At 40.3% G+C, this 27,918-nt stretch overlaps 1 protein-coding gene across 2 annotated transcripts; it reads right to left on the bottom strand.

Annotated features, from left to right (window-relative positions):
• Positions 1-57: 57 nt before the first annotated feature.
• cfap58 (cilia and flagella associated protein 58) lies at positions 58-27,918 on the bottom strand. Of its 2 annotated transcripts, none has more exons than XM_049591508.1 (18): positions 27,825-27,918; positions 27,051-27,320; positions 26,709-26,857; positions 26,469-26,619; positions 25,922-26,116; positions 24,877-25,014; positions 23,090-23,249; positions 19,851-19,933; positions 16,366-16,557; positions 16,049-16,210; positions 14,225-14,371; positions 11,802-11,942; positions 11,493-11,716; positions 9,341-9,449; positions 9,028-9,132; positions 5,516-5,635; positions 4,339-4,463; positions 58-4,172 (listed from the first exon to the last, which is right to left on the bottom strand). In XM_049591508.1, exons 1-18 carry the CDS (start codon positions 27,828-27,830, stop codon positions 4,061-4,063), a joined length of 2,589 nt encoding a protein of 862 aa, XP_049447465.1. In that variant the 5' UTR covers positions 27,831-27,918; the 3' UTR covers positions 58-4,060. The 2 variants fall into 2 exon arrangements, with proteins under 2 accessions (XP_049447465.1, XP_049447466.1); XM_049591509.1 differs by having other exon boundaries at positions 4,157-4,247.

The following is a 27,918-nucleotide window of genomic DNA, read 5'->3' as shown; positions in this document are numbered from 1 at the left end:
TATGAATTATGGCATTAATATTATGATACCTCTGTATTAATTATATTTATGGTCATATCTTATTTATATGCTGTACCTGTACTTGAGTATTTCTATTTTATGCAGTTTTATACCTATACTATACTAATCTCATAGGCAGATTATACTCCACTTATACTCCACTACAGCTTGAGTTACCAGTTATTTTTTAGATTGCAATTTTTTATAACTTTCCTGCCCAGTGAAAACCATGTATCTCTGAATTTGGTGATTTCCTTTGAATTATTTTTTTTCCTGATAAACTGAAGGATTAGGTGTTCATTTATGGGCTGAGAAAATTCTCCTACTTCATAGTAAACTATTTAATGGTGGCCTAAAACACCTCACAGAGACCATTTACTTAATTTTGCAGATTATCAGTTTAAGTTTATCTTTCCTTTCAGAAATTTCTTTGCGTCTATGGATATGAAGGTCTTGAATGCAAAACCACTTTCCACCACTGGACTGTATCCCTCTCTAATACAAATTATTCTATTTATTTTATTCTTTGTCAGGCTTTTTTTTTTACATAAAGAAAAATTTACGAGAACATTACCAAAGACAGACAGGCATTGGAACATAAGCAAGAACTCTTAGGGTCCTATTTAGATGGTCTAAAACGAGAAGCGCCAGGAGTGCGGCGCATGGGCGTGTCCCAGTCACTTGCTAGTTAGACAACGCGTTTTCAGACTGTGCGCCATGGTGGAGAGTCTGAAAGGGTTGGACTTACTCTGTGAATTATTCATGGGTGTGTTTTGGGCGTATCATTCAATAAGCCAATCAGAGTGTCACCTCTCGTTCCCTTTAAAAGAGGTGCGATTGGAGCGCACGGCGGAGAGCTATTAGATGGCGGACCTACCAACTGGAAAGAGTGAGCGTTTTACAGCTGAGGAGACGGATCTCCTCGTGCGGGAGGTGAAGGCTCGTCAGAACCAGATCTACGGGGACAGCAGACAGGCACCCAAGCTCCCCGAGGTAAAGCAGGCGTGGGATCACTAATACAAGAAAGATCTTACTAAATATATATTATTTAAACCTGTTTTCATCATATAACAGAGCACAGCTGTCAGGACTGCCGCGGAGCTTCCCAAGGTGCTGATCCTGCAACTAGGACCTGTTCAGCGTTTTCTCCCCCACCCATGTTTGGTAATTGTTTTCACATGTTTCCTAGAGCTGTGTTCTGCCTCTTATTTGTTCTCTCTACACTCAGATGTTAATATAATATAATGTAGCCTAGTATAACATGTTAAAATAAATGCAATGTGTGGGCTTTGGTTTTCAATCAAAAAATGATTGATTGGTCAGATAATTTCACAATTGAATTTGTCATTATTACAAATTATGATGATCATTATTACTGCGATGAGATCATTCTGATTAATGACTGACCATTAAGACGTGTTTCTGATAAATATTTTAATGTGCACAATAATAACCTTTCACATTGTAAACATATTTTTATTTGATATCTTTTGCATATGTGTGGCTCCTCCATGTGTGTCTGAGCAGAGTGCACGCGCGTTGTGCACCCGCCTAGAGACGCATATTGCTAACTTGTTTAACAGCGAAATACTGCGCCTTCACTTTAGACCAGGTTTTTGCTGGTCACTGGCGCATTTGCTTTTTACATCATCTAACTAGCAACGCGTCATGACTGCGCCTGGCCACTCCTCATTTTTAGACCAACACACCCAGAGAAGCGCAAGTTCATTTGCTAGTTAGATGACGGGGGCGCAGGGCGTGAAAATGACAACTGCGCCTGCATCTAAATAGCAATGACACTTGCGACATGGATTATGCGCCCTCCGCCGTCCGCTTTAGACCATCTAAATAGGGCCCTTAAAGTGTGAGTGACGACAACTAAACCAAGGAGGGCAGCAACAAGCTAGATGCTACTGCTGCATCTCGTCTGCCAGAACAAGAGAAGAAGAAGAGCTGTTAACTTTACTCTACCGGCCAGGATTATGGATATATCTTCTTGTCCTTTAAAGTGTATAAGTTACAGCAGCTGAAACTCTTTGTCAATGAGCGACTAACATGCTCTTATTAATTTAACTGACATTCTCCTATTTATGACTACTTTTATTTGATCATTCTGGTGTTTTTATCTCTTTCTAAAGCACTTTGGTGAATGCTTGTTATTTTAAAATGTGCTCTATAAATCTTACTTGAATTGGCCACTACAGACTAGGTAATGTTCAGTCCCTTGGTACTGATGGACTGCAGCCACAAGGTGGCCTCATTATCACAGTTTGTGTTTTCTTTAGGCTAAGCTTTTGTGGAGTATATCACTGGGCAGTTGGAGCTCAGGAAATCAGTCTGCTTGTTGAAGTGTATTTGGGCAAAATACTGAACCTCAAACTGAGTGAATTTGAATGTTTATCTGATGAGCAGTTGGGACCTTGTACTGTATGGTAGCCTTGGTCACAAGTGTAGGAATGTGTGTGTGAATGGGTGAATGGTGCTTCGAGACCAGGAAAGCGTTGTATAAATGCAGTCCATTTAATTTACCATTACCACTATTAAGAATAATAACTTACATGCTTAGACCTGTGTACTGTTTATACACTACACTACTGGCTATCAAGGACATAGCAACAGCATTGGAAGCTTCTATTGGCTCATGTGAGTTGTCACTGAAAAGGTCAGGAGTTCATCTCCACTTTGACAGAGAGCAGTAGGCATATTTACAGGCAAACGGAAGAAATCATTGATGATATATGGAGAAATATAAATGTTTGAAATGATGCAATGGCAGCTCATGGATATCTATGGATGTAATGTAAATATTTCACTGGATTTAGATCATCTGGGCCTTAGGGACTGTATCAGAACTCTTCAGGTTTCTGTTGGTATGTTATCGAGCTGTGGATTAAAATAACGCTTATAGGTGAGTTAGTAACTGTTTCTTTGTTTCCTTTTTGTCTGACAGAAGTGTTTATTAAAACTGCTGTGGTTGATGTATCTTGAAATGGTCAGCATTAATCAAACCATGAGGAGTGTATCTTTCAATGGGTTGTATGTGTAACTACATAAACAACGGCAAATACAGCCATTGTTTTACACATCATAATCATCAAATAAAACCTCACTAGGGCCCGCAGACAAGCCATTGGATTTCTAAGAGCAGACTGTGAGCTATGAGTACAGTAAATGTTAAATAACTTGTATCAACATGGTTTGTATGGAAATAGCTAAAACTAAGCTTATATATATTTCTCCTTATATTTGTGGTGACATTTTGATAATTTTAGTGCTAAATTTAGGGATGCACAATACTGGATTTTTTGCTGATGTCCGATATGCTGATATAGAGCAACTTATTTGGCCAATAACTATACCGATATCAATGTATCCACTTACACCTAACTTAAGTGATCATTAAAGTCTCTTCTGTAATGGAATTAACAACATATTATGGATGCATACTCTTATGATGATGGCCCATCAGCAGGTGAAGACATGAAATAGAGTACTTTTCAAAGAATATAATATTGTGCAAAATAAGAAAAAGCATGTTGGTTGATTCTTCATTTTAAGAAAGAGTTGGTGATGTTTACGAGTTTTGAATGTCTTAGACTACAAGAATTACATGTATGAATTTTGAAAATGGGCCTAGTTCCCCTTTAAAAGCAGATAACTACACAAAAGACATGTTTTATATTTTCCTTCTTTGCTTTACCAATTATTGATTGTGATGTTATTATAGTCTCCTTAGGATGAGAGAAAGGTATAAATAACCGATTGCTCAACATAGTGGAACAAAACATCAGACGCAAAGTTGATGTGTTGCTTTACATAGATCAAAAATATATCCTAGAACATGATTAAGTACAGACTGACAGCTGAGCATTGTTTCCTTCCGGAATGTCTGCTATCTTGCATCATCACAGTTAAAGTCTTTTCTCAGATAGGTCATGATAATTAGTGGTAAAAACATTTATTTGCTGATAATGTCAGGTTATGTGGGAATAAATATTGTTCATCTCAAATCATGTAAAAGAGGATGGATGGTTTATATAATATCCACTTATTATAGCCATCATCTTTTCAATGGGTTGTCAATCCTGAAGCCTCCTCCAGTGAAGTGAGGTTTGCTGCTCAGCTGGGGCAGGGACTCCAGCTGCTCCACCTTGGTCTTGGTTCTCTGCTCACTGATAAGACACACAGAACTCCAGGACATCAGAGAGTGAACAAAACTCTAACTGCTGGAGTGTGTGCATGCTCCCCTGCAAAAAATTCACTGTGCATTTTGTACAAATCAATAATATGAAATGTCTGGATAAAGTCGCTAAGGTACAAAACAAAGATCAGCCTCACCTGTGAAGCTTCTTCTCACTGAGGTACTTCTTCTTAACGTTTGCTAGTTCATTAGCTAATCTTTGATTCTCACTTTTATATTCATTCATCTTTGAGTCGAGCATTCTCAGCTCTGCTATCAATGCCTGTGGGTCAGAGGAAAAGAAAACATTTTGTCAGAGAACAAAGACAGGTAAGGTACCATGTTTTACCTGGCATCAGATGCTACACAGGTGTGTAGGTGTGTGTATGTATGTGTTGATGTGTGTTATATATAAAAATATAAGCTTTTACATACACATGGACAGATAAAGAAGTAATTCACCACTGGAAAGATGGTCTTATCATAAACTGATAATACTGTCTGTGCAGTAGAAAGATGCAAATACTTTTGAAATTGGTGCTACAGAGAAAACAGAGGAAAAGGAACGTGGCATTGCTTTGCTCAAGAGGTATAAAACTTACAACTACTGGAAAGTACTGCAATGCACTGGACCAATAAACACTCCCACTGGTGGGTGATGTAATGCAAAATACAATCTCAAATTACATTAAACAGCGAGTTAAAATATGTTTCTGAAAACATTTTAGGCAAGAAATAGGCAACACAGTAACAAAATCTTGGTTGATATTTGATCAGCTCTGCCTAGTCTTGCCATTTGACCTGAGTTTAAAATGAGTTTGAGAAAGAGAGAGAGAGAGAGAGAGAGAGAGAGAGAGAGAGAGGTGGCTCTCTCTCAATCTGTCTATGTTCTGTGTACGTGGGGATGGCAGGCATACAAAAATGAAAAAGCATAATCAGTAGTTCGAGCAACAACCTGAGAGCCAGCTAAAACGGCAAATGAGCAGGGAGATCTGGGTACAGGCAGGATTAAGGGAAGTTTAACACAGTTTATTTGTTTACACATGCTACCCACATCATCATGATAAAAAGCTAGTTGAATAATGGCAAATTATCCCTTTAAATAGAGAGATGTATAAGTAAACAGTGACGGGACTTTGAAAAAATGTGCCACTGAATGGATGAACTGTCGCGACACAGATGATTGTGAGTGACAGAGAAAGAAATGAGAACACCAGTTGAGGTCAAATACAAAAATAAGAAAACTAAGGAGAAGGATACAAAACAAAAAAATGAAACAAGAAAACGAAAACTAAAGAGATATATGCTTAGCAAGAGAAGGATGTGTGGGATGACCTTGAGCTTTTTGGTTTTCTCTCTGATGGTCCACTGGCACTGCTGGAGTTGCTCAGCTGCCTCTGGACCTGGCTGCCGGGCCAGAATGTGCTTCAGCTCAACATACAGCTTCTCCTTTTCCTTGGTGGGGAAACAGAAGGAAGGAAAATTCAACAGATGTGGGAGAGGGAGAATTAGTTAGAATTATGCTATTCTTAGCCAGTGTCATCAGGTGAGATATGTAGAGGGGGACATCTGTACTGTCTGATACTACCACCAAATCATGGCAAAGTGAAACCCTATCAAATCCTACACATAGTGGCTTTAAAGGGCACAATTACAGCATCTGTCATTTTTTAGCCACAATATAAATATGAGATCTAAGCAGCACAGACCATACATCTTTGACTCAATATTTTTCACTTTCATGACAAAATTAATGGATAACCAGTGTCATATGTTTTTCTATAGTAAACAAATCCAATGAAAAGACCAAAACCAACAATGAATGTATCAACTAACAACTAAGTAACAAGTAACTAACAAGTATTGTGTGTATATTAGAGCCTGATACCAACGGCGTTTCTAGCCCATTTTTGTGGGTGCTGAAGCACCCCTAAATTGAATCCCAGCACCCCTAAAATTTGAGGTTTTTATTTATTTATTTATATTTTACTGTATGTCCTTTTTAACAAGCTAGAAAAGTGTCAAAACCATACAGTACTTGGTTGAAACGTAATATTTTAACAACAAAAATACAGCCCCCCCCACCCCATCCCTCCCACCTTTTCCTGTTCCAGGCTCTGAGCGCTCTATCTGCACAGAGCAATGCGCTGCCTTCCAGAGTGGGTGATATGCAGTAGTTGTGTAAGTACCTGGCTGAAACCAGGATATGTGGCACATTTCTTAACTTCTACCACTCAAAACCAACACATCATTACCAGTCCTCATTTTTACTGCATTTAATCGTAGGTCACTGTTTATGTTGTTAGGTAGGAGTTAGCTGAGGACGTTACAGGTGGTCAGTACCACTGTCCTCTGTTTGAATTGGAATGAGAGAAGCTAGCTGTTGTGTCATGTGCATGTGTTAATATTAAAGCCAAGGTGCTACTGACTAGCTAACTGACTGGATGCCCATTAACATCATGGGCTCTAGTTTCGCAGACCGGGTGAGGCGGGGGCGCAGCGCACTTGCGCTTCGCCAACTGGGTGTGGCCAGGCGGATTTTGCAAGTTTGGCACACCGTGCGTGCTGGCGCAGCTACTCCTCTTTCCCACCTCCATCCCTCCTACCTGCGCAAGACAGAAAGAGGGAGGAGAGAAGGCGTGCAAAGGTGTAATGAGAGTTTACTCAATTCGCCATGACAGAAGAGAGCAGCAGCGTCAGACGGCCAAACTTCTCCCAGGAGGAAACTGATGTTTTGGTCCGGGAGGTCCAAGCTCGCAGTGTCCGAATATTCGGAACTGCAAGCAGACCTCCACGGGCTGATGATGCAAAGGTAGCCTGGGAGGAGGTCACCACAATTGTAAATCAATGTTGCGTTTCTCTCGTGCGCGCTCTCTCTCTCTTTCTCTCTCTGCAGTCTCACTCTGTTTCTTTTCTTTTGACTTTTCTAAGATGACAGATGCTAAATATATACTCCCTATCTGATGCTGTGGCTGTTTGTGGTTGGCTGAGAGGGATGTGAACTCATTAGTTTGCAGCTGTGTTAATCAAATCAGGTTGGGTTTCCATTACGCGTGCCAAACGTGCCAAACGGTGCCAATCCCCTTTGATCTGACATCAGATGTGACGGGACAGTCGATATAGATACATTTATGTGCTGATTGCAGATAGTTGCATTGAATAGTGTTTTGGGGTATTTATTGCATTATTAATGTGTCTGATATTCTGGAAACCTGCCTGCGAGGTTTTGGTGATGTGTGACACCTCCCCCTGCTGCGCCACCACACCCATCTCAGCGCACCTCGGTCTGCCAAACTACCAAGCTGAGCATGCCTCGGGTTGCGCTGCTCAAAACTAGCTCTGCGCGGGGTTCACCACCCTGCGCCGCGCCGGGAAACCAGAGCCCTATAACTCCTATTGTGTGTGTGTGTGTGTGTGTGTGTGTGTGTGTGTGTGCGCGTGTGCGTGACAGACAGACAGACAGACAGCCTCATCATGGATATAAGATTGTTTTAAAAAAAAAAAAAAGAAAAAAAAAAAAGGCCGGGTTCAGGTAAGAGTGTAAGATCAAATGGTCTATCTATCTAGAATGATGTTGTAAGTTGGATCAATGTATCAGTTTATCTCATATATATATGTATATATATATATACATACATATGAACACACACAAAAAAAAGTGGACAGGTTGCTCGCTGCTGAAAATGTGGCCCATTGACATTTTCAGGTTTTAAAATCCTGCCCACTTGAATTTGTAATTGAATAGCCCTGCTTTAACCGCTTATTGTGATATATTCCTAAAAATCTGTACAACCTGAGCTAAAAGTTTTTATAAGTCAATAAACTGCGATAATTGATAAAAGTATTGACATTGTCATTAAAGAAATACAAAACTCAGACATGTTTTTTCATCAGATTTTAAAATTGAAACATAAACAAAATATTTTAGAAATCCATAAGTGACTAGACCTATGTGCATCATTTAGTTACTGAGATATGCTCATTTTTATGAGCAGAGTGAAAAGGTGTTTCGCGTTCCAAAACAAGCAATGCAGCGCAATGACATGCTTACAACCAAACAACATGATGACATGGAAGACAGAAGCCTTAGCTGTCTGCTGCAAAAAGGATGATCTGTCTCGCTATTATGGTTTTTATTTTAGATCAGTATAAACAAGGTTATGTAAACAACAATCTCCTGCAGCCATTACAGGGAAATTTAAGCAGAACTACAGCAAAATACTACGTTTTCACTGCCATTACGTAAGGTAACAAGGTAATGACCTGATGATTGGGAAGACGGAAGCTTTAGCTTTCTGCTGTAAAAAGAATGAATGTTTTAGCCATTATTGTTCTTATTTTAGATCTATTTAAACAGGATCATGCAAACAATGATCTCCCGTAGCCGTCTGCGGGATGTCTGTTTTTAAAGGGTTAAGCCCTCGTGAGAAAAATGGGATCAAATATTAAACAATGTTTATCACTAGGTAAATAAAAGCTTAAAAAAAAAGTCAAAGTCAAAGTCCATTATGTTTAAAACAGAGATCATTTCAGCTAAACACTAAAATCAATTCATTATGATAAACTGTTATTGTAATTCTTATATTGTTTCACAAGATACATATGTGAAGGTCAAAAATTAGCTGCCTCATCTCAAAGTGTTGGCGTCTAAACAGTTAGCTGCCACACATTAATGGCTTTCCCATTAATATACATGTAAAGTGACTCAAACCAGTGATAGAGGAAGTAATTTACAAACCAGCTCCTTCCCATCACTCCCTCACAATAACACTAATTTATACAGAGAGATGTGTACAGTGAGAATGTGTAGCCTACTTATATGTACACACTAAGGAGAGACTATTTACCTGTAATAGGAGTTCATGTTCCTCAAGCTCTTGCGTCTTAGCGATCAGGCGTTTTTGTAAGGACTGAACCTTCAGGATGAGTTCATATTTGTCGGGGTCACTGCCCTGCAGGAAAGAGCCATTTACAGAATGTTAATGGCCTGATCTTTTCCTCTTTGAATAATGAAATTTACTCTGCTTGAAGTGTGTGAATCATCTTTTAGATAAGCTAGGAATGGAAATGTTCATGTCACTGATGGGCAGACAAAAACAAAAACAAGTCCGGGTTGTGATAGCTTCAAGGTACACAGACACTAATAAACAAGTACTCCACCTCCAGTCGCCTCCATCGGTGAATATTTATGGGCTTCAGCTGTTCCTCCAGAACGCTGTTCCTCGTCCTCTCTCGAAGCAGCTCCCTCTGCAGTTGGAACAGCTCTCGCCTGCGACACAACAACTCACTGGTATTTCACACAGTTTTCAAATGCAACACTATCTTAACAACTGACACACTAAATTTTCCCAGTAGTTCACTAGAAGGATATTTTAGTCAAATGTAGAAAAACAAAGATATAAGCAGGTATGAGCATGGACAATCTGCCTCTTACCCTTAGGCTGGTTAGGTTACACTCTTAATGCAAAACCATACATTTTACTGAAATAATAAAATGAAGGTAAAAGTTACAACAGGTTGACTGGAGTCTTAAAGGCAACGTTGAAAGCTTTACTATAAAAATGCTGAGTTTTAAAGGTCTGGTGTGTACAACCCGGTATACACTAATTTGGGGCTGTCCCAAACAAAAAATGACCAGCGTGAAAGAAACGTAGTGATATCTCTGGTCGTGGCTCTAAAATGGTGGTCAGACATCACACAGTGAGAGGTTCAAGGATGGCTATTGTCAAAGTCTTGCAATCAAAGACAACCTGGGATAAAACTCTGATAGAGTCAGAAATTTGGAATGACCATCTAACTGTGTGACTTCTGTTATGACCAACGTCTACTAACCAACCAGTGAAAACACAGTATGAAATGAAGCACTGGCCCTAAACCCAAACAGACAGATGGATAGCAGCTTGCCATGGAGACAAAACAAGCTAAAAGAAATGTGTGGGATTCCAGCAAAGAGGAAAAACTGTGGCAGCAGAATCCTTGCCTGTATGATGTGTCCTCCAGCTCTTACCATGATTGCATAAAGTTGCAGAGTTGCAGCTGCCAGGTGAGCAACCTAGCAGCTAGCAAACACACACACAGACACACCGCAGTTATTTAATAATGTGACCCTCTATGTTGTGCTTCACAGTTGGAGAAGTAATAACCAATGCAGCATCCTTGCGCACTCAGTATGGGAAACTATTGCACTGTACATTGTAGCCTGTTATTCAGTAGCCTCTTTCATCGCACTGTCTGCATACATCAAACTTGATGGCGTACTCAAGTTTATTTGATCTATGTCTCACAGTGTAGCTGCACTAAACTTATAAGATTACTAAAATCTCGCAGTCTGTGGGGACTTGAGGGGATTTAGTGGCATCCAGCAATGAGGTCTTCAAATTATAACCAGCTGAAACTTTTTCCTGGTCAGAATGCCTTCTGTGTGGGGCGTCGGTGGCTTAGTGGTAGAGCAGGCGCCCCATGTACAAGGCTGTTGCTGCAGCAGCCCGGGCTCGACTCCAGCCTGTGGCCCTTTGCTGCATGTCACTCCCAGTCTCTCTCCCTCTTTCACGCTTGTCTGTCCTATCAAATAAAGGCTAAAAATGCCCCAAAAAAATATCTTAAAAAAAAAGAATGCCTTGAGTGTTTATTATTCAGGAGGTTTTTTACCAGGAGCCTAACTATACGCAGAGGCCTCATCCTCTCTAAAATAAACAGACCAGGTGATTTAAACCAATAAAAACACTGAATAAAGCAGTTTCACATTAAAATAAACAGTTTTTCTGACACTACTCTTTGTGGAGGGGCTGCTATCTGTGGCAGCTGACTAGAGCCAGGCTAGAGCCAGTGTTTGATATGTCTGTTCTGGAAACATGGTGGTGCAACATGGTGAACTCCATAAATGAGAACCCACTCCCTGTTTAGATATAAACAGCACAAGTCCTATTTTCAGGTGATTATACACTAAAGAGAACATACTTATTATATTATATTATACCATATCATATCATATCATATCATATTATTTATTATATTCCCCCTAAATCCTACACACTGGACCTTTAAAAGAAAACAGCTTACTATTGTTTTAGCTAGAAGTTCAAAGGAAGTCATCCCTACCTCTGACTCTGATCTAATTCAAACTTGCTCTATCCGTCTTTGAATCGTACACTTCTACACTAAACACTGCACTCTGTGGGTCACCTCATTCTTTCTCCACCCTGTCCATCTTCTCTACTGCTAATTCTTTTCTACGAGCAATTTCTTCGCTGATTGTCTTTGTTCAAACACCCCCACTTCATTTTCTCTCTATCCTACTACTTCTCTCTCTTACCTCAGGTCCTCTGTGTTGGGTACGGTCTTGTCCAGGATGCTCTTCTTGCGCTGCAGCCTCTTGATCTCCAGCTTGAGCAGGCGGATGTCATCCATCCTCTGGTTGAAGTGGAAGTCCCCCTTGCTCAGGATTGATTGCTGGATCCTGATCTTCTCATACAGCAGTGCTCGCTCATCGTTGCGGAGTAGCAGCTGTTTGCCCAGGTTGTCTCGCTCTCTGATCACCTTGAAAGAAGTTTTGCCGACAAATGATCAGACACAAGTCTCTGTCTCTCTTCTTCTTGTAGTCTACCTCTTTCTTTTTCTTTACCTGTTCCAGCTGTTTCTTCTGTTGGATCTGCTCAGCATCAGCGTCAGATATAATCTTCTGCAGTTTTTGCTGTTCTGTTTTCTGACTGTCAACATGCTGCTTTGTATCCTCAAGCTGGAGTTTAATCGACTGCAGCTCCCCCTGCAGCAAGACACAGAGATAGGTGCACACATGCACACAAATTAGGCACAAATGGTCCTACCAATACAAAGTGAAGACAGTCCTAAAAAAAAGTGAAAACTTGTCATGTTTAATGGCTGTCTTTTGCTTAGAAGTGGGTCAGAGGTTCACATTGTTAAGTTACTTACCAAGACAACTTTCAGCAAATGAAATTAATTGTCTTTGGGGCAAATAAACATGTATAAACAAACATACATAAACATGTATTCATTTGGCAGAGGCTTTTGACCAAGTGTAAAGGTTACTACAGGGGCTAGGAAATCACAACTTGCACTTAAGAAGTTCACTTAGTATAGTGCAGGGGCCTCATTTATAAAACTCTGCAGAGAATCCACACGAAATGTTTGCATACGGACAAATGAGGAAATGTACTTACACCAAATAATTTCCTGATTTATAAAACTGCCAGTACACAATTTCCTTTTATAAATCCCAAATGAACTTGGAATTGTCCGCGTGTGAATGTGCCCCATATCCTGCCTCTACACGCCCACATTCAACAATAAGTGGTCAGTGGAAAGCACCTCATTATTAATGTTGATGCATAGACATGAGCGGCTGATCAATGGTTCTTTACAGTACATCATGGCAACGACTAAGAGGAAAACCAAGAAAATTAGTATTCTTGTCTCAAAAATCGAGGTGCTTGCTGTTGAGCTGGAGGTTAGAAAGCACATCGCAGGTTGTTTGGTGGGCAGTGGGGTCACAAACTAAAGAAAAGGCAGCAAGTGGGAACATGTTGCTGCTGCTTTTAATACAGTGAGTTAATCAAATAGAACACTACCTGAGGTTTCTTTTTTAAGTGGATGCAAAAAAAAAAAAAAGAATTTCACCTTGACGTATTTCCTAATTTACACAATCCATATGAAGCAGAGTACTGCAGTGTCTCTGGTGCGCTCTGTGCACCTGACAGCACAGTCATGTTCCCGGCAGCCAGTTTGCACACAAAAACTAAAATTGGTTACTTGGTGATATTTGCACAGTATTAGAAGAGATTATTGACAACTGTTGGCGCAGTGTACTGCAACTATTTCATGCTGTTGATGAAATGATGTTATCTTGGATTCCTACAACTGAAAAGATTATTTCATCAGTAAGCCTTAACGTGGTTGAGGTGAAAATGACTCAGTATATTCACGCTTATTATGGGGTAAAGGAAAGCCAAATTTTCCTGAATCCTGTCACCTGCCACAGCCTGACATCATCCAGCTGCGCACGGTGCTCTCCACAGCTGACCACAAGTGTTAGCAACGTACAGTCCCTCTCCTCTCCTCTGCACTCAGTGATGGGGAATGTGATGAGACAGCACTGATGAAATATTGAGCAGGACTTGATTTGAGATTTAAGGTGACATAACTTTTGCAATCAAAAGGCGCTTATGGAAAAGTTCTGGCTCGCTGGCACAAACACCAATAAAACTGCTGCATTTCAATGTTTATGAAGTGGCTCTATAAGAAACTTGGATATTAGGTCAATTAAAATGTGTGAGATTATTACATGTACAATGATTTCTCTCAATTTCCACGATCAGGCTTCAATTCACCACCTCATCATCTGTGTCGCCTATTTCCCCTGTCTCCAAAATGTATGTACGCATAGGTCAGTTTCCCTAAATTTACACACATTTCCTCCTCTAGTTTTTCTTTATAAATCCCAATTCATATGTAGAAAGTGGCGTACGCACATTTCACGCCCTTTTCTTGTGTGTTCGCAATGGTTGTAAATGAGTCAATAGATCTCTGTCAGGCGGCCGCCCGGGTTGATGGCAGCCACTCTAGGCAAACTTTGAATTTCAGCAGATGTGCCGCAGTGCGTTTCAGAAGCCAATAAAAATGAGTGCCTAGTCTGTTTTTGAGTGAGACGCATTACACTGCACATAGCAGATTGCGTTTTCTTGCCAACAGTCACTGTATGTGAAATATGGATTTGATCTGATTATGAGGATACATTTATTTTTAACAACTGAAATACAGCCACAAATCTTTGATTCATGTCGTTCATAACTGAACCCTATTAGTTTGTCTGTAGGCTACAGCACAACTAAGTAAGAAATAACAACAATAAACACAATTAAAATAGACAAAAAAGAAACCATACTTACTTACTTACTTACACACACACACACACACACACACACACACACACACACACACACTTCCAAATGCATGATCCACTCAAAGTTTACACCTGGCGAGTTAATAATGATAATAAGGAATTCAAATCCACATCCCACTATGAAGCACCTTGAGAGCCTCATTATCCTTCTCTAAACGTTTGTGTTCCTGCTGATCTTTGGCGAGGGCAAGCTCCTTCCCAGTGATCTCATCTCTCAGTCGGGTGACCTGGTTGTTCATGGTTTTCATCTTCCTCTTCATCTCTGCAATCTCTTCCTAAGGCAGAGAGACAGACAGTGGAAAAAGGGAAAAGAAGGAAGGCAAAAAAAGGAATTATATATGACTATATATTATACGCATATCGAATAAATGACTGCAACCAGTGATCAAAAAGTTCAGAGAAATTGTAATAAAGTTGCCTGTCCGGTCAGCCAAGGAGAGCACTAGTAACGTGGGCATATTTAGCCTCTGCCATTTTTTCACTGGCAAATACAGAATACAAACACAGGGGCCCTCATTCATCAATCTAAGATAAAGATAAGATAAGATAAACTTTATTGTCCCGCAGGGGAAATTCGTCTTGGGCAGTATAGTGCAAACAGCTGTAATATTCACATACATACATAGCCTACAGACAAGTTACCTATCACAGCGTAGGAACGATCAGGCTGTGACAGCCCTAAAAAAACATCATAATTTAAATATCCCGCTCCAATATATTCTAAGTTTAGAGGCCGCACCCTTAGAGTGAACAACATGGAGAGATGTAATATGGCCAAAAAGAGAAACTTCTCTGAGCTAGAAATGGAAACACTGACCTCCCAGGTCCAGTTTAACCAACTGGTTCTATTTAGCAGCCTGAAAAATGGCATCAAAGGAAATGCTGCGGTCAACAGTGTTACAGTGGTCAGTCTAACTCCAGCTGAGGTTGAAATATATTAAACTTATACGTCCATGATATGTACCGACCGACAGCCTACATATATTAATAATATTTGTCTATATATTTTATAATATTGATATTGTTAAATTATTTATATAAAAGCTTAAAACTGAGCCAGACAAAGGAGCATGTGGCCACACATATCTAGTCTACTTCCATGTTGGGCCTAACAGGTGGCTGAGGAGACAGACGCACCACATGTCTCTCTGAGCCAGACACTGGTAAAAATTTAACCACCGAGGATATCAGTATTTAAATAATGACACTATTGCACAGTTTATAATTTCTTTTTAATCATGGTTTAATGATAACTGAGATGAACATGCTTTGGTTTGTCAGTGTTTAAGAAAAAAATTCAGATAAATTAGAGTCAGGCACCAGTGGTATTCAGCCTTGGTCAGCCTGGAGCCAGTTCCACAGAGCCAGGGAACTACAAACTGAGCGCACATCAATGTAGGCTTCTATTATTCTTCTATATTATTATAAATATAATATTTTGTCATATGCTATACATTTGATTGATATATGGCTGCAAATACTTAGATGCCAGTCTGAATACAGTCTAATAACAATTCTCCGACTTAGTCAGATTTATTCTGCTGCACCACCAGTCCACTCTGACTCAAACTTGCGTACACGAGCTGGGACCTGATGTGAGATTTAACTGTGTCCTCAGCTCACAGTCACATTAATAATAGCTGAGATTTGTGTGGAACTGACGGTATGCCCATTTTTCTGTTGTATGTTCATTTTGTAAATGAGGGCCCTGTCCTACAGATATGAATGAAAAAACATTATGCTCATTCCAGATCCTTAGTGCAATATCTTTTTTTTTAATACACAGTCAAAACTTTTCTATTTCCTGGCACCCTGGTGTAATGCAGGCTGGATTGCCTGCAGATGACACTCTGACTCCTTCACTGGATAATTAAATAATAAACTTAAGATGGTAAATGCTCTGCACTAATCACAGCTGTCTCTACCTCCTGCAATCAGCTGTGCATTTGTACCTGAGCCTCGATGAGGTTTTTGCTGTAGAGGTTTCTCTCAGACACAACACACTCCAGCAGGTTCTCTTGCTGTTTGAGCTTGCACTCTGCCTCAGTCACCTTCTTCTTCCAATCAAATATCTCCCTCTCTCTTACTTCAACGTCACTCATTTTTTGTTGCACCTGTGGAATGGAAAAAAGTTACCCTCAGACAAGAAGACAGAAGTTGATGGCAGGTTTCCCAACATTGTGATGATTAATATCTTGAAACCCTCTTGTGATATTAAAATTAATCCAAATAATGACATGCAACAAGCTAACCCTACTGCAGGACCTGCCTTCTGCATGAGACTGCTGGTCTCGTTTATGTAGCGGTCACGTTCTTTCTCCAGCTGTTGGATGATCTTGCGCTGCTTCTGGGCCTCCTGGCGGTAGCCACTGATCTCGTGTTCCAAGGTCTTCTTGTCCTGCTCGAGGAGCTTCACAAGGTTCTGCTGTTTCTCAGTTGACAGTGATGCTTTGATCATGTTCTGTTGAAAGGAATCACACACAAATACACACTGTCACTGATTCTTGTGATCTGAACAGTATTCAACTGTAATTGTGCAGTAAGATAATGTCAACGGTGCGTACAGTGTGTTACTGTAAATAGCAAAGTATTGTGGGAAAATACTCAGCCACTACTGTAATTCTTCTTTACTGTAAATCTGTTTACAGTGGTATGCTTCCCCACAAGAAGCAGACCTTTATTTCACAGCAGACATTTTGACATGTGTGCACAGGTGTATTCAATAAGATTAATGACAGCTGCATTGAGGCCCTGGGATCATCCAAGCTGGCTCACTGGAATGACTTACAGGGAACCTTAATGGAACTGAGCCATCATTAATGTTATCAGTTTCACCGTGCTTTTCCTGCTATGACAAGTCAAAATGTCTGCTGTGAAAAAGGTCCACGGCAAGGGAGATTTGATTTCAAGGTTTTTAGCTGTTTTGGTGAAGAAGCAGCGGTAAAAAGAAAAAGAAATGAAGTAGTCAGGCATTATGTCAATCTAGTTCAACAAAAACTGTAGGACTATTATTTCTGTTAACATTTTATCTGATACTGAGACATTCTCAAATGTAGTCACTTCTTAACCCAGACATGAATTACCTTTTTATTATTAGCGAAAAAAAAAAGAAAATATATTGTAAAACTTCATTAAAAGCCTAGTGTCATGTCTTGTCAAGTTTTGTTTTCTCATTTCAGTTCTGCATTTCCTGTTTTATTTTGTCCACTCTCCTCTCGTTTCAGATTACTTCCTGTCAAGTTTCCCTCCTGCGTGATTACCTGCCCCGCCCTAATGTGCTGCACCTGTGTCTCATTGTATTCCCTCTCCTCATGTATTTAGTCTCTGTGCCCCCTCCTCTCAGTGCCAGTTCGTCTCAGTAGTTCTACTAGCGTTCCAGCCTTTTGTTTTCTAGTGTCAGGTTCCCAGTTGTTTTGACTTTTGCTGTTTTTGGACTCTGACTCTGCCTTGCCCTTTTTGGTATCTGTTTCACCTTTCCTGCCGTCTTCATTGAGGACTCTATTTTTGAAAAGCCCTTGTGTCCTTTAGTCGTGCGTTTGGGTCTACTCCTTGTGTGAAACCTTGTCACCTAGTCCCAAATAAATGCCCAGTCTCTTTTACTTGCCTGGTATGGCTACACATTTTGACAAATAAAGGCATGTCTCAATTAGATGCCTGGTGTGGTTGCCAAGCACTACATTTTCTTTTTTTTTTATGACCAACTTTTTATTGATTTTTGTTGTTTTACTCCATGGGAGGTGGGGAGACATACGAACAGAAATGTCGCCAATAATTTCCATACAGAGCATCTACATTACATGTTTGCCACAGAAAGGAATTCATACCAAACAAGTATGGTTGTACGGATGCTCAGTAATAATTAAAAAAAAAACAAAAAAAAAACCCAGGTCTCCCAACTCCCATCCACCCTCTACCCAGGGCTGCGACTGAACACCCCACCCCACCCTGCCCACCTCCTTCCTTGTCCCACAGAATGCACTCTGATGTTCTCACTCACTAAAGCTAAGCACTACATTTTCATAGAGGTTCTTTGGATGTATAAAACCGGATTGTTGACTACCCATTTGAGCTAACGTTAGTTAACTGTTTAAACTGTACATACAAATACAAATGTTTAAACTTTTGTCAATATGGAGATACTACACACTGTTCGCTCAGTTCATTTCATGTAACTGAAACCATGAACACCAGAGAGGACCATCATTCATTCAGATTTATTGGCATGATGAAAAACAAGCGGTGAGTCCATACCTCTGATGCTGTCATAAAGTCAGAATATGTGTCCATTCCTCAATCACTCGCTAAGTTATTTATATTTTTTTAGTCAGTAAGGGTCCACCGACCAAAACAATCCAAAGTGTTTTTCATAAAAATGAATCCAAGGTATGAATATTGTGGTGTAAAGTGGTGTTGTGTCGGTATGCCAGGTGCTGCAAAACAAGTTCCATAACATAACACATAATTGAGACATTATTCAAAGCCTAATTTTTATACAAGTAATATTTATACTGGTTTAAAAAAACAAGCCATAAACCATATTAACCATTTTCAGTGGTCTTTTGATCTTGTTAACATTAGTGTTAGTAGGTTGCAATGACTGTGTGTTTCTCTTTTAGTAGCTCAGCACTCTTGGGAGGAGTCAGCTTGGATGTTGGAGCCTTTTTCTGTCTTTGGATACTTGCTCTGGTCCAGACTGAAATATCTCGCCAACTGTAGAATGGATTGTGATGACGTGTGGTTCAGACATTCATGTTCCCCTCAGGATGAATCGATGTATTATTTTTGGTCATTCTCTGACTTTTTATGCTTACATGTTAAATATTAAATAATGATGTGTAATTATAATTTTTTAAGTAAAATCTGAGACTTTGCTGTGCTGTACTGTAGTTGGATTGTTTTTTATTTCTATTTTTTTACAGGAACAGATTGCTAGCAACTTCTCAGTAGAAATTGTGATTTCAGTTATGTATTGTAAATTTGTTGAAAGTTAATGAAGCGGAGTAATTGTAAACTGAAAAAAAAAAAAACCCCAAAACAAAACAGTAAAAGAACTGTAAATGAAAATACTGTATTTATACAGAGAATAAAAATAAAGTCAGCTGAATGCCAGTAAATTACTGTAAAACTTATAACAACATTTTTACAGTGTAGGAACATGAGTAACTAATGAGAAAACAGGATAAATGCCCAATGGGACACTGCCACAATAGATACTGCTGTTCTCCACTGTCCATCATGAACATTTTTTATGACATGAAATGTCAGTATACAGTATGTAGTATATCCTGAACCATAATGCAGACATGTAACCAGAGTGGGCCGCTTCCCTGCAGCACAGAGCAGGCGAATTTTATCATCTTTCACGTCCCATTTCAACACAATCACTGTCTTTACAATCAGGTGGGCCTGTTTCGTCCTTGTCAACCTCACTGTTACCTTCTAAATCTCACTGACTGATGTCAATTACAATAAAGAAAACTTTGGAACAGCAAAGATTTCTTTTAAATATTTGATTTATTTGACAGTTATTGGTCTCTGGAAATGCGTAAGATCATCATTTGTATCCTCTGTCATTGTATTTTTAAAATGAGTAAAATGTTTGTTTTCATACTTATCATAATAGTTGCTGAAAGATGGGGGCAGGGCCCGTTTGGATTGCAGGGCCCCACCACCTCATGGGGGCTGAGGGGTGTACATCACACAACTATCTCTGTTTGCAAGAACACATACACATACACAGACTATAACACATACCTTATTTAGGATGTCTCTCTCTCGGATAAGCTCTTCGATGGCTTTCCTGTCGGTTTCAACCTGCTTTTGGGAAGATTCAAGATCTGTGGAGGGAGAAAGATGGGTACAGTTTGAACTGATGGTCAAAGCCAATAGTGTTGGATGCTTTCATATTAACTTGTTCTCTTTCATGAATGTGCCACTGTTACACTGCCATTTTTGGTAATTTAGTGGACCTTACTCTAGTGAAGACTAAATAAAATGTTACAACAGATAGAAGAAGACTGTTTTCATATCTGAATGAAAGTGATTGCAGGGCAGAATATAGAATAGAACAAAGTACATACAAGATTTTAAAGTACAACAAGAAAATGTCAAGAAATATCAGAGACTATAAGAGGGTGTGAGGCGCTTCAAAAACAAGATAAGAAAAAGACAGATCTAAGATAAGAGATTGACAATGTAAAAATATGGAGGACACATCACTTTGTCAGTGCGTACACACACACATATCTGGACTGTGGTTAGAAATGCTTAGTCCTTGTTTTTCTCTTAATTACCACAGAGAGATGTTGAACCTCGCTGCCAGGTCCCTGACTGTATCCTTCAACCCTGTGACCTCTACTTATGTAACAGTGCATTTTAGCCCATCATGTCAATGTCAACTTGAATTTAAGTATTTCAAGCAGTGGCTCCCAACCATTTTTCCGGGACCCATTTTCTATCACTCAGCAAACTGACGACCCCTAATTAAGGGGCAACATTTGTTGATATTTTATATTATACTGAATGCACAACTGTAACAGAACAGAACAATTGGGCCCTGTTTCAGAAAGCAGATTTAGTGAAAACTCAGAGTTAGTTAACCCTGAGATAAGGGCATAGGCATAGTTTTAGGTATAGACGCTATGGACATGTCCATACCAAAGCCACGTAAACACAAATTGTCCCTACCAAAAATAAGGCTGGGTGAAAACTGCAGCTTATTCACTGGCCTGATTGACAGCTGTGTTCAACAGGGTCCATGTCATTGGTCCGGCATCCCATTAGTCCGACGGTACGCGGTGCTGAACGGCTCCCGGCAGGCGTACAGCAAGGATTTTGATTAGGCAGCAAGTAAGACTGAAGTTATTGAAATTAGGGAATAAAATATTGAATGACTATTGTTTTTCTGTACAGAGTTGTATCAATGCTAATAGTTTAGTTTGCATCCTAAATGCCTATGTAAACTGTAACGTTGCAAGCCGGTGATGCAGCTAGTCAGAGAGCTAGCACTAGCTACTGTAGCTAGCTATTAGCTAATAGGTCTCATAACGTTTGCTGAGGCAGAGCTAAGGTGCTGTCATGTTGTCATAACAGTTGCCTTTAGCTAGTAATAAATCAGTTTTGGTATGTAACGTTAGAAATAACTATTGCAAACTCCTAGGTAAGGTTTAAGCAATGATTAGGTTCACTCGCCCACTGAATTGCGTCTGGTAGACATCTGTTTGTTTATGCAATTCAATTGATGTCTGTGACTGCAGAATAACTAGTCCAGCGTAATTATATTCATATTACATAGGCTTCACAGGATAGGCTGTAGGCTACACAGAAAAGAGTGTTTCTGTCTGCAAGTAGTTTGATATTGTCAATCATTTCCCTTTTATGATAGGTGGTGAGTGGAGGGCAAAATGCCACCAAGTAGAAAGTGGTTTCTGGCACAACTTCACCGATTCACAAAGTGCATGGAGAGTGAGGAAACACTGGAAAATGTCAAAAGAGCTCCACTTGCAGTATGAAAAACAACGATAAGTTGTTTTTCATACCATAAGTGTTGCTGGCACGTATTGTTGTAAAGACGCTTACCTGGCTCGCGCATGTGTTTGTTTTGGGGATGAATCAAACAACAAGATGGGAAAACTTTGCTCCCGCTCCTATCGGGGATCCTAGCTCACCTCTGCCACGCCCCAGCTCCACCTTTCCGGCGTAAGCGCCACCGCCGCCGGGGTAAACGCAGCGGTCGGCTGGTAAAGCTCTTTTCTTTCGCCTCTTTATTTCTCAGCACTCGCTGGACCCTGTCGACGCCTGGCTGGTACCTGTCGTCGGCCGGGATGAGGTGTTCCAGCCCCGCGGCCCCTGCTCTCCTCGTCCCCGCTGGCGCAGGGTGAATCTGCACAACCTGTGGCCTCTGTGTGTGGCTCCCTGGACACCTAACGCCGTGGGCCCACCGGCTCCTGCCAGGATTGGGCTGGTAAATACTAGATCGCTAGCGAACAAAACGTTTATCCTGAAGGATTTCCTGACTTCCCGAGGATTGGGTTTTCTCTGTGTGACTGAGACGTGGCTGACTGTTGGTGAGTCCAGTGCTTTCACAGAACTTTTACCCGATGATTGCTCCCCGTGGACGTCGGGTCGAGGAGGAGGAATAGCGACTATTTATAAGAGTCACTATTAATGTAAGCAGCTGGGTAAGATGACGTGTGCCGTCTGAGTGCTGTAAATCGCTTCGTCCTGGAAGTGACCTGGGGCGGACCCAGAGACAGTTTCCTAAAGGTATGGATATACACTATAAAGAAATAGCTTATCTTCACACCGATGGTCTCATTTGCTATTGTAGGTCACGCACAGACATAAGCAAAAATGAGAGACTTTTGCATATCCAGTTAAAAGTTCCTTGTAGCGGTTTTAAAAAAGGTTCTTACACCTTGAATCAAGAAGGCCACCACTCCTCCATACAGCTCTGGGGACCCCTAGTGGGGGTTGGGAACAACTGATACAGAGAACTGGATGTTAGTGTTAACACATGTTCAGCAAATTGCAGTTTCAGCTCCATTTGCACTGTTTCCACTGAAATTCAAATTATAACACTGATACTATTGAAATACTAATTTGTGTTACACTGATAAATTGATATCCTTTTTTTGTTATTGTTGTCCCTTTCCACTTGCACTTCCACTGTACATGCATGCATACCTACATATGAATGCACTGGTTGGTTCCTTTGTTGCCTCAGACATGCCAGATTGTTTTTGTGTGTGGACAAATCTGTGTGTATATTGTGAAGGCACAAATATTCATATGCTCATATTGGACTCTTATTACTTAGGATGAATGTTTTTGTTTCGTCATCTCATATCAGACATCAGAGCTAATTTGAGGCTGAGACTGATGAGCTCACAGGGACCAAGACAGGACAGCACTGAGGGACATAGAGACGGTGATGGTTCATCTACTGTAAGTGTATGTGTGTGTCCATGATAAAACATAGCAAGCTCCAGTACCTTTCTCCAGACCGGCAATCTGAGCTTTCAGTGTCTCCCTCTGCACGTCCACATCAGCTTTCTGATCCTCTATCTGGTGGAACTTCTTCTGGATGGCTTCTCTCATCTTTGTTTGTTTGACGATCTCCTGTCGCATCTGATTCACCTCCTCTTCTCTCATCTAACAGGTGGGAGGGGAGGAGTTGTGTGAAGCATTACACACAAGCAGCAAGAGGAGAAAGGGTTTTGGAGAACAGATGCTACCGTTCACTAAGGGCTATAAGTCAAATTTGGTCTTTCACTCTTTCCACAGTCCTCACACAACTGTTTCAAAGAGTGATCCTGAATCCAAAAAAGGGGGACGCTGTGTAAATTGTAATTAAAAATCAGAATGCAAAAATTTGCAAATCATTTTTAACACACAATAGGGGAAAATAAATATTCAGCATGTCACAAATGTTTACATTAAGCATCTTTACAATGCAACTATTCACAGTGAACTCAATAAAACTACACAGATAAAGAAATCATAACATTTCAATCCATAAAAAAATGTGCAACAAAGTGGAATGACACGGGAACATGTCTTTCTTTATGCCTACTTTCAGAACCATTCTGTATGGAGAAACTGATATCTCATCTCTAATGGGATTTTGGCCAGTTCTTCCATACAGACCATCTTTAAATCTTAAAGATTTAGGGGGGCCCGCTTGAGAATGTTGAGAGGGAATTTTACGATGAAAAAATTTTGAGTGTTGATAAAAGAAAGGGTGATGTCACATGGTGGTAAACATACTGCTGTCCCATTTTGTTTTGGAATGTGTTGAAGGCAAACTTAGAATGAGTGATATCTTACAAAAACAAACAAACAAAAACCAAAAATAAAGTTTATCAGATTCGACATTAATATCTTCTCTTGGGATTGTATTCAATTGAGTATAGGTTAAAAGAATATGCATATCATTGCATTCTGTTTTTATTTACTTGTTACACAGTGTCACAACTTTTTTGGAATCAGGGTTGCATTTAAGACAAAAATAATAATGCTGTTTTTTGTTTGTTTGTTTATTTTTTGTGGGCTCTTTGTTTATGGTTTTGTTTTGTTTTTTTTGCTCTGTTTGCTTTCTGGGTGTAGAATACAATTGAAAACAGAGTAGACCTGTTTCTTTCATTTTATCTCATTTCAGCTGCTGACAACTATGGATGCATGTGTGTATCCTTAGCAGGTATAACGTACCCACAATTCTTTGCGCACGATTTGCTGGAAGTGAAGGTGGGGCCTCTTCAATGAAAGCTGCCCAGTGGAGATCGGCAGGATTTAGAGAAATATGTCATTATCCGAATTATTATCCCCAGCAGTTTTTAACACCACTGCTCTCCTTTCTGCTCCTGTCAGCCATCATTTTGGGCAGAATCATTGCGGCCTCCCCCATCCACCTCCAGTCACCTTATCCAGAGCACAGGACGAGCTCATCAAAAACCCATTCCTCTTCACATCCAGATCCTCAGCACCCTCTCGTCTCATCTCATCTCCACCACCAGCATCTAGACTCCTTAGGGGGGCATCACTAATCTACTAAATCTTTACCACCCTCCTGGAATAGATGACATCCCAATGGGGTCTAATTACCAAAGACTTTTCACAATTTTCATACTTAGGTGCACATGTAAATAAATATTCTTTTCTCTCAAAACGAGTCTCTCCTGATTGAAATATTAAAAGATCATTGAGGAGTAACTGCGTAAGTCTCACCTGCAGTGAGGCAGAGGTTTATCTCTGTGTACATGTGTAGAGCACCAGTGTGTACCTTAAGCTCATTTGTGTTCTGCTGATTTTCCAAAGAGAGATGTTCTTTGACTGATGAGAGCTGCTCACACTCCTGTAGCAGCTTATTGTTCTTCCCTTGCATCTGCTCCAGCTCCTTAGTGGATCGCTCATTCAAGATCTGTCGCAGTCAGGGAAGGAAGGTTATGTTTATTACACACTGCAGTACAGTAACAGTGTTATCAACCATACAGTTTCATGGATATTGGTTTGACAATGTTACGATTAACCACCTTGAACAATGAAAGATGCACTGACAGTTGCAAGCATGCTTTTTTTCAGTGCATATTGGTTTCATACAACCATTGTGCCCCTGGTTTTACTTAATAGATTTTGCTATGTTGGTTCATATAATGGCTGACTAACCTAGACTTTGACTTTAAAGGTCCAGTGTGTAGGATTTAGGGGGATATACTGGCAGAAATGGAATATGATATACTAAGTATGTTTTCCTTAGTATATAATGACCTGAAAATAAGAACCATTGTGTTTTTTGTTACCTTAAAATAAGCTGTTTATATCTACATAGGGAGCAGGTCCTCATCCTTGGAGTCCATCATGTTGTACCACCATGTTTCTACAGTAGCCCAGAAGGGACAAACCAAACTCCTGATAGACTCTAGATGTGGCCACCATAGCTAGCAGAGAGGAAGAGGAGGAAGAGACCTCTGTGGATAATTTAGTTCCCTGTAAACACCTCCTGAACAAAGAACACTGAGGAAAATCAAAGCAAACCAGTTTCAGCTGGTTGCAGTCTGCAATCCTCACTGCTAGATGCCACTCACCCCCCTAAATCTTAGACACTGATCTTTTAATTAACATATATATATATATATATAGGGCACGAGATGTTGTTTAATAATTTGATGAGTATGAAAGTGATGGGAATCATTTGCTATGGCTTACACAGTCACCAGATATCAACCCAACTATAGGCTATATATTATTTCAACTGAGATGATAAATATTTTAGCAGTTGGTTTTTCACAGGACACCCTATAGAGTACACATCCCACTCAATTGCTCACCTTTAGCTCTTTCACCTGCTGCTCCAGCCTCTGCTGCTCCTCTTTGGCTCTTTGGCCCTGCAGATTCAGAGCCTTTATTTCCCCCATCTTGGCTTCCATGTCAGCATGCAGCTGCTTCACCTCCTTATCCAGCTTCTCCTTCAACCTCATCTCCCGTGAAATCTCATTCTGTTGTACCTGGAGCTCCTGCTGGAGCTGGATTTAGATGCACATAACAGCAACAAGTTGGTACCAAAGCAAGATTTGGCAAAGCAATTTGTATTTCTCCTACATAAATCTGCAGACTCACTGATGTGGAAAACATATTGCAAAGCAAAAGTAATTTAAGTATAAGTTACAAATCTACTTTTCAACTTCTGCTTTGCTGTTGCAAATATGTCGCAATTAGGGCAATTTTCCAGTGACTGAAAGCCTTAAAAGATTTTTTTTTTTTTTGTCCAGAGTTACAGAAACTCCATGTGTCTCCACAAAAGATTTGAAAAGGTAACATAATCACAAGTACATGACAAGTCAGCCTCCTGTCTATGAATATATGCCACTTATTTACCTGAGAAATATTCTCTGAGGCTCTGTCTCGTTGGGCCTCTATATCCTGCTGGGTTGCGGTGGCCTTGCTGAGTTTTTCTCTCAGACCCTCCACAGTTGCCAGCAGGAGATCCCTCTCCTTAGTCAATTCTTCATTTGTTTTTAGTAGATCACTGAAAAAGAGATCAATTAGTTCCATCCACTTCACCTACAGTATTCACTCATCTAAGTATTCAGAGCACAGGGAGGGCACATGGCTCACTTCTGCACTTGGTCCATAGAGAAGCCAGTTTGCTGTTCAGCCATTTTCATTAGGTTGGCAACTTCTTCTTTTAAATTCCTGATGCTCTCTTGGTCCCTCTTCTCTTTCTGATGAGCAGCATCAACCATTTTCCAAGCTTTGTCCAGCTCCTTCAGGGATGATTTAGCAAAATAGGGGGAAAATGATGAAACCACACCCAAATTACATAATTAAATATTACTTTCTTAATCAAACACCATATACCCCATCAATTTGCATTTTTGGCCCTTTACCTTACACAATCCCAAATGTAATACTATAGCCTAACAGTATACTGTAGCCTCTCATGTTCTGGCAATATACCCTCTTTAGTGAAGTGATAGTTGTCTCATCTTCCTGGGACAGTTTCAGGGCAGCTGCGACTTTAGTGGAGGTGGACACAACCTCTGCATTCAGCTCCCTGCATTTGGACATAAGTCTCTTCTCATTCTCTCTGGACTTCTTCAGTGCACGGATCAGCTTCTCGTACTCCACCCGGACTTTGTCCATACTCTTGTCCCCAACCAGCTCACTGAGGACCATGTGGAACTCCTCCAATGACTCAAACATGTCCTCACTTACTGGTCCTGTCTCCTGGAAAGATAGCAGAGCAAAAATGTGTGAAGGCTGGGAGTGAGAGTGATCCTAACAGGCTGGACCTGGCTGCTTGTTCTGTTCTGATGTAACAGGAGATTCCACAGATACTGTAAGTAACAGACACGTATGTGACAGTCACAGCCCCTTAACAGCTATCTTAACTCGTTAGCTTTTGACCTTGTGCGTGATGTAACTTATGGGGGTTCAAGTTATTACAGATAAATAGCAGCACGCTACTAGTGTAAATTTCCACGGGGTCTAATGGCCGTCAGATTGACCAAACTTTACGCGTATTTTGCGTAAAATGCTGCACTTTATTCGGCGTGAAAAGACTTTGTTACCTGGATATCTTAGCTGGTCTTGCTTTATTTTCATACTCATATGTTTTTTTTTTTTTTAACATGTTCGAAAACACCCTATCACTAAATCTAATTTTTGCTTGGTAAACATCAACGTTAAGTTGCCTTGTAAACCGTCCGCGAGGAAACCTTTGGAACTTACCTCCATTTTATGAACCGAAAGGTCTATTATTCGTGAGTCTTCTGTAGCTGGTGTTAATAGAATTGTTGACGTATGTTGCTAAGCAACCGCTGAT

The sequence above is a fragment of the Epinephelus fuscoguttatus genome, linkage group LG12 (assembly GCF_011397635.1).
Source record: "Epinephelus fuscoguttatus linkage group LG12, E.fuscoguttatus.final_Chr_v1".
Taxonomy (NCBI): domain Eukaryota; kingdom Metazoa; phylum Chordata; class Actinopteri; order Perciformes; family Serranidae; genus Epinephelus; species Epinephelus fuscoguttatus.
The sequence above is the reverse complement of the archived record's forward strand: the minus strand, read 5'-3'. Positions and strand labels throughout refer to the sequence as shown.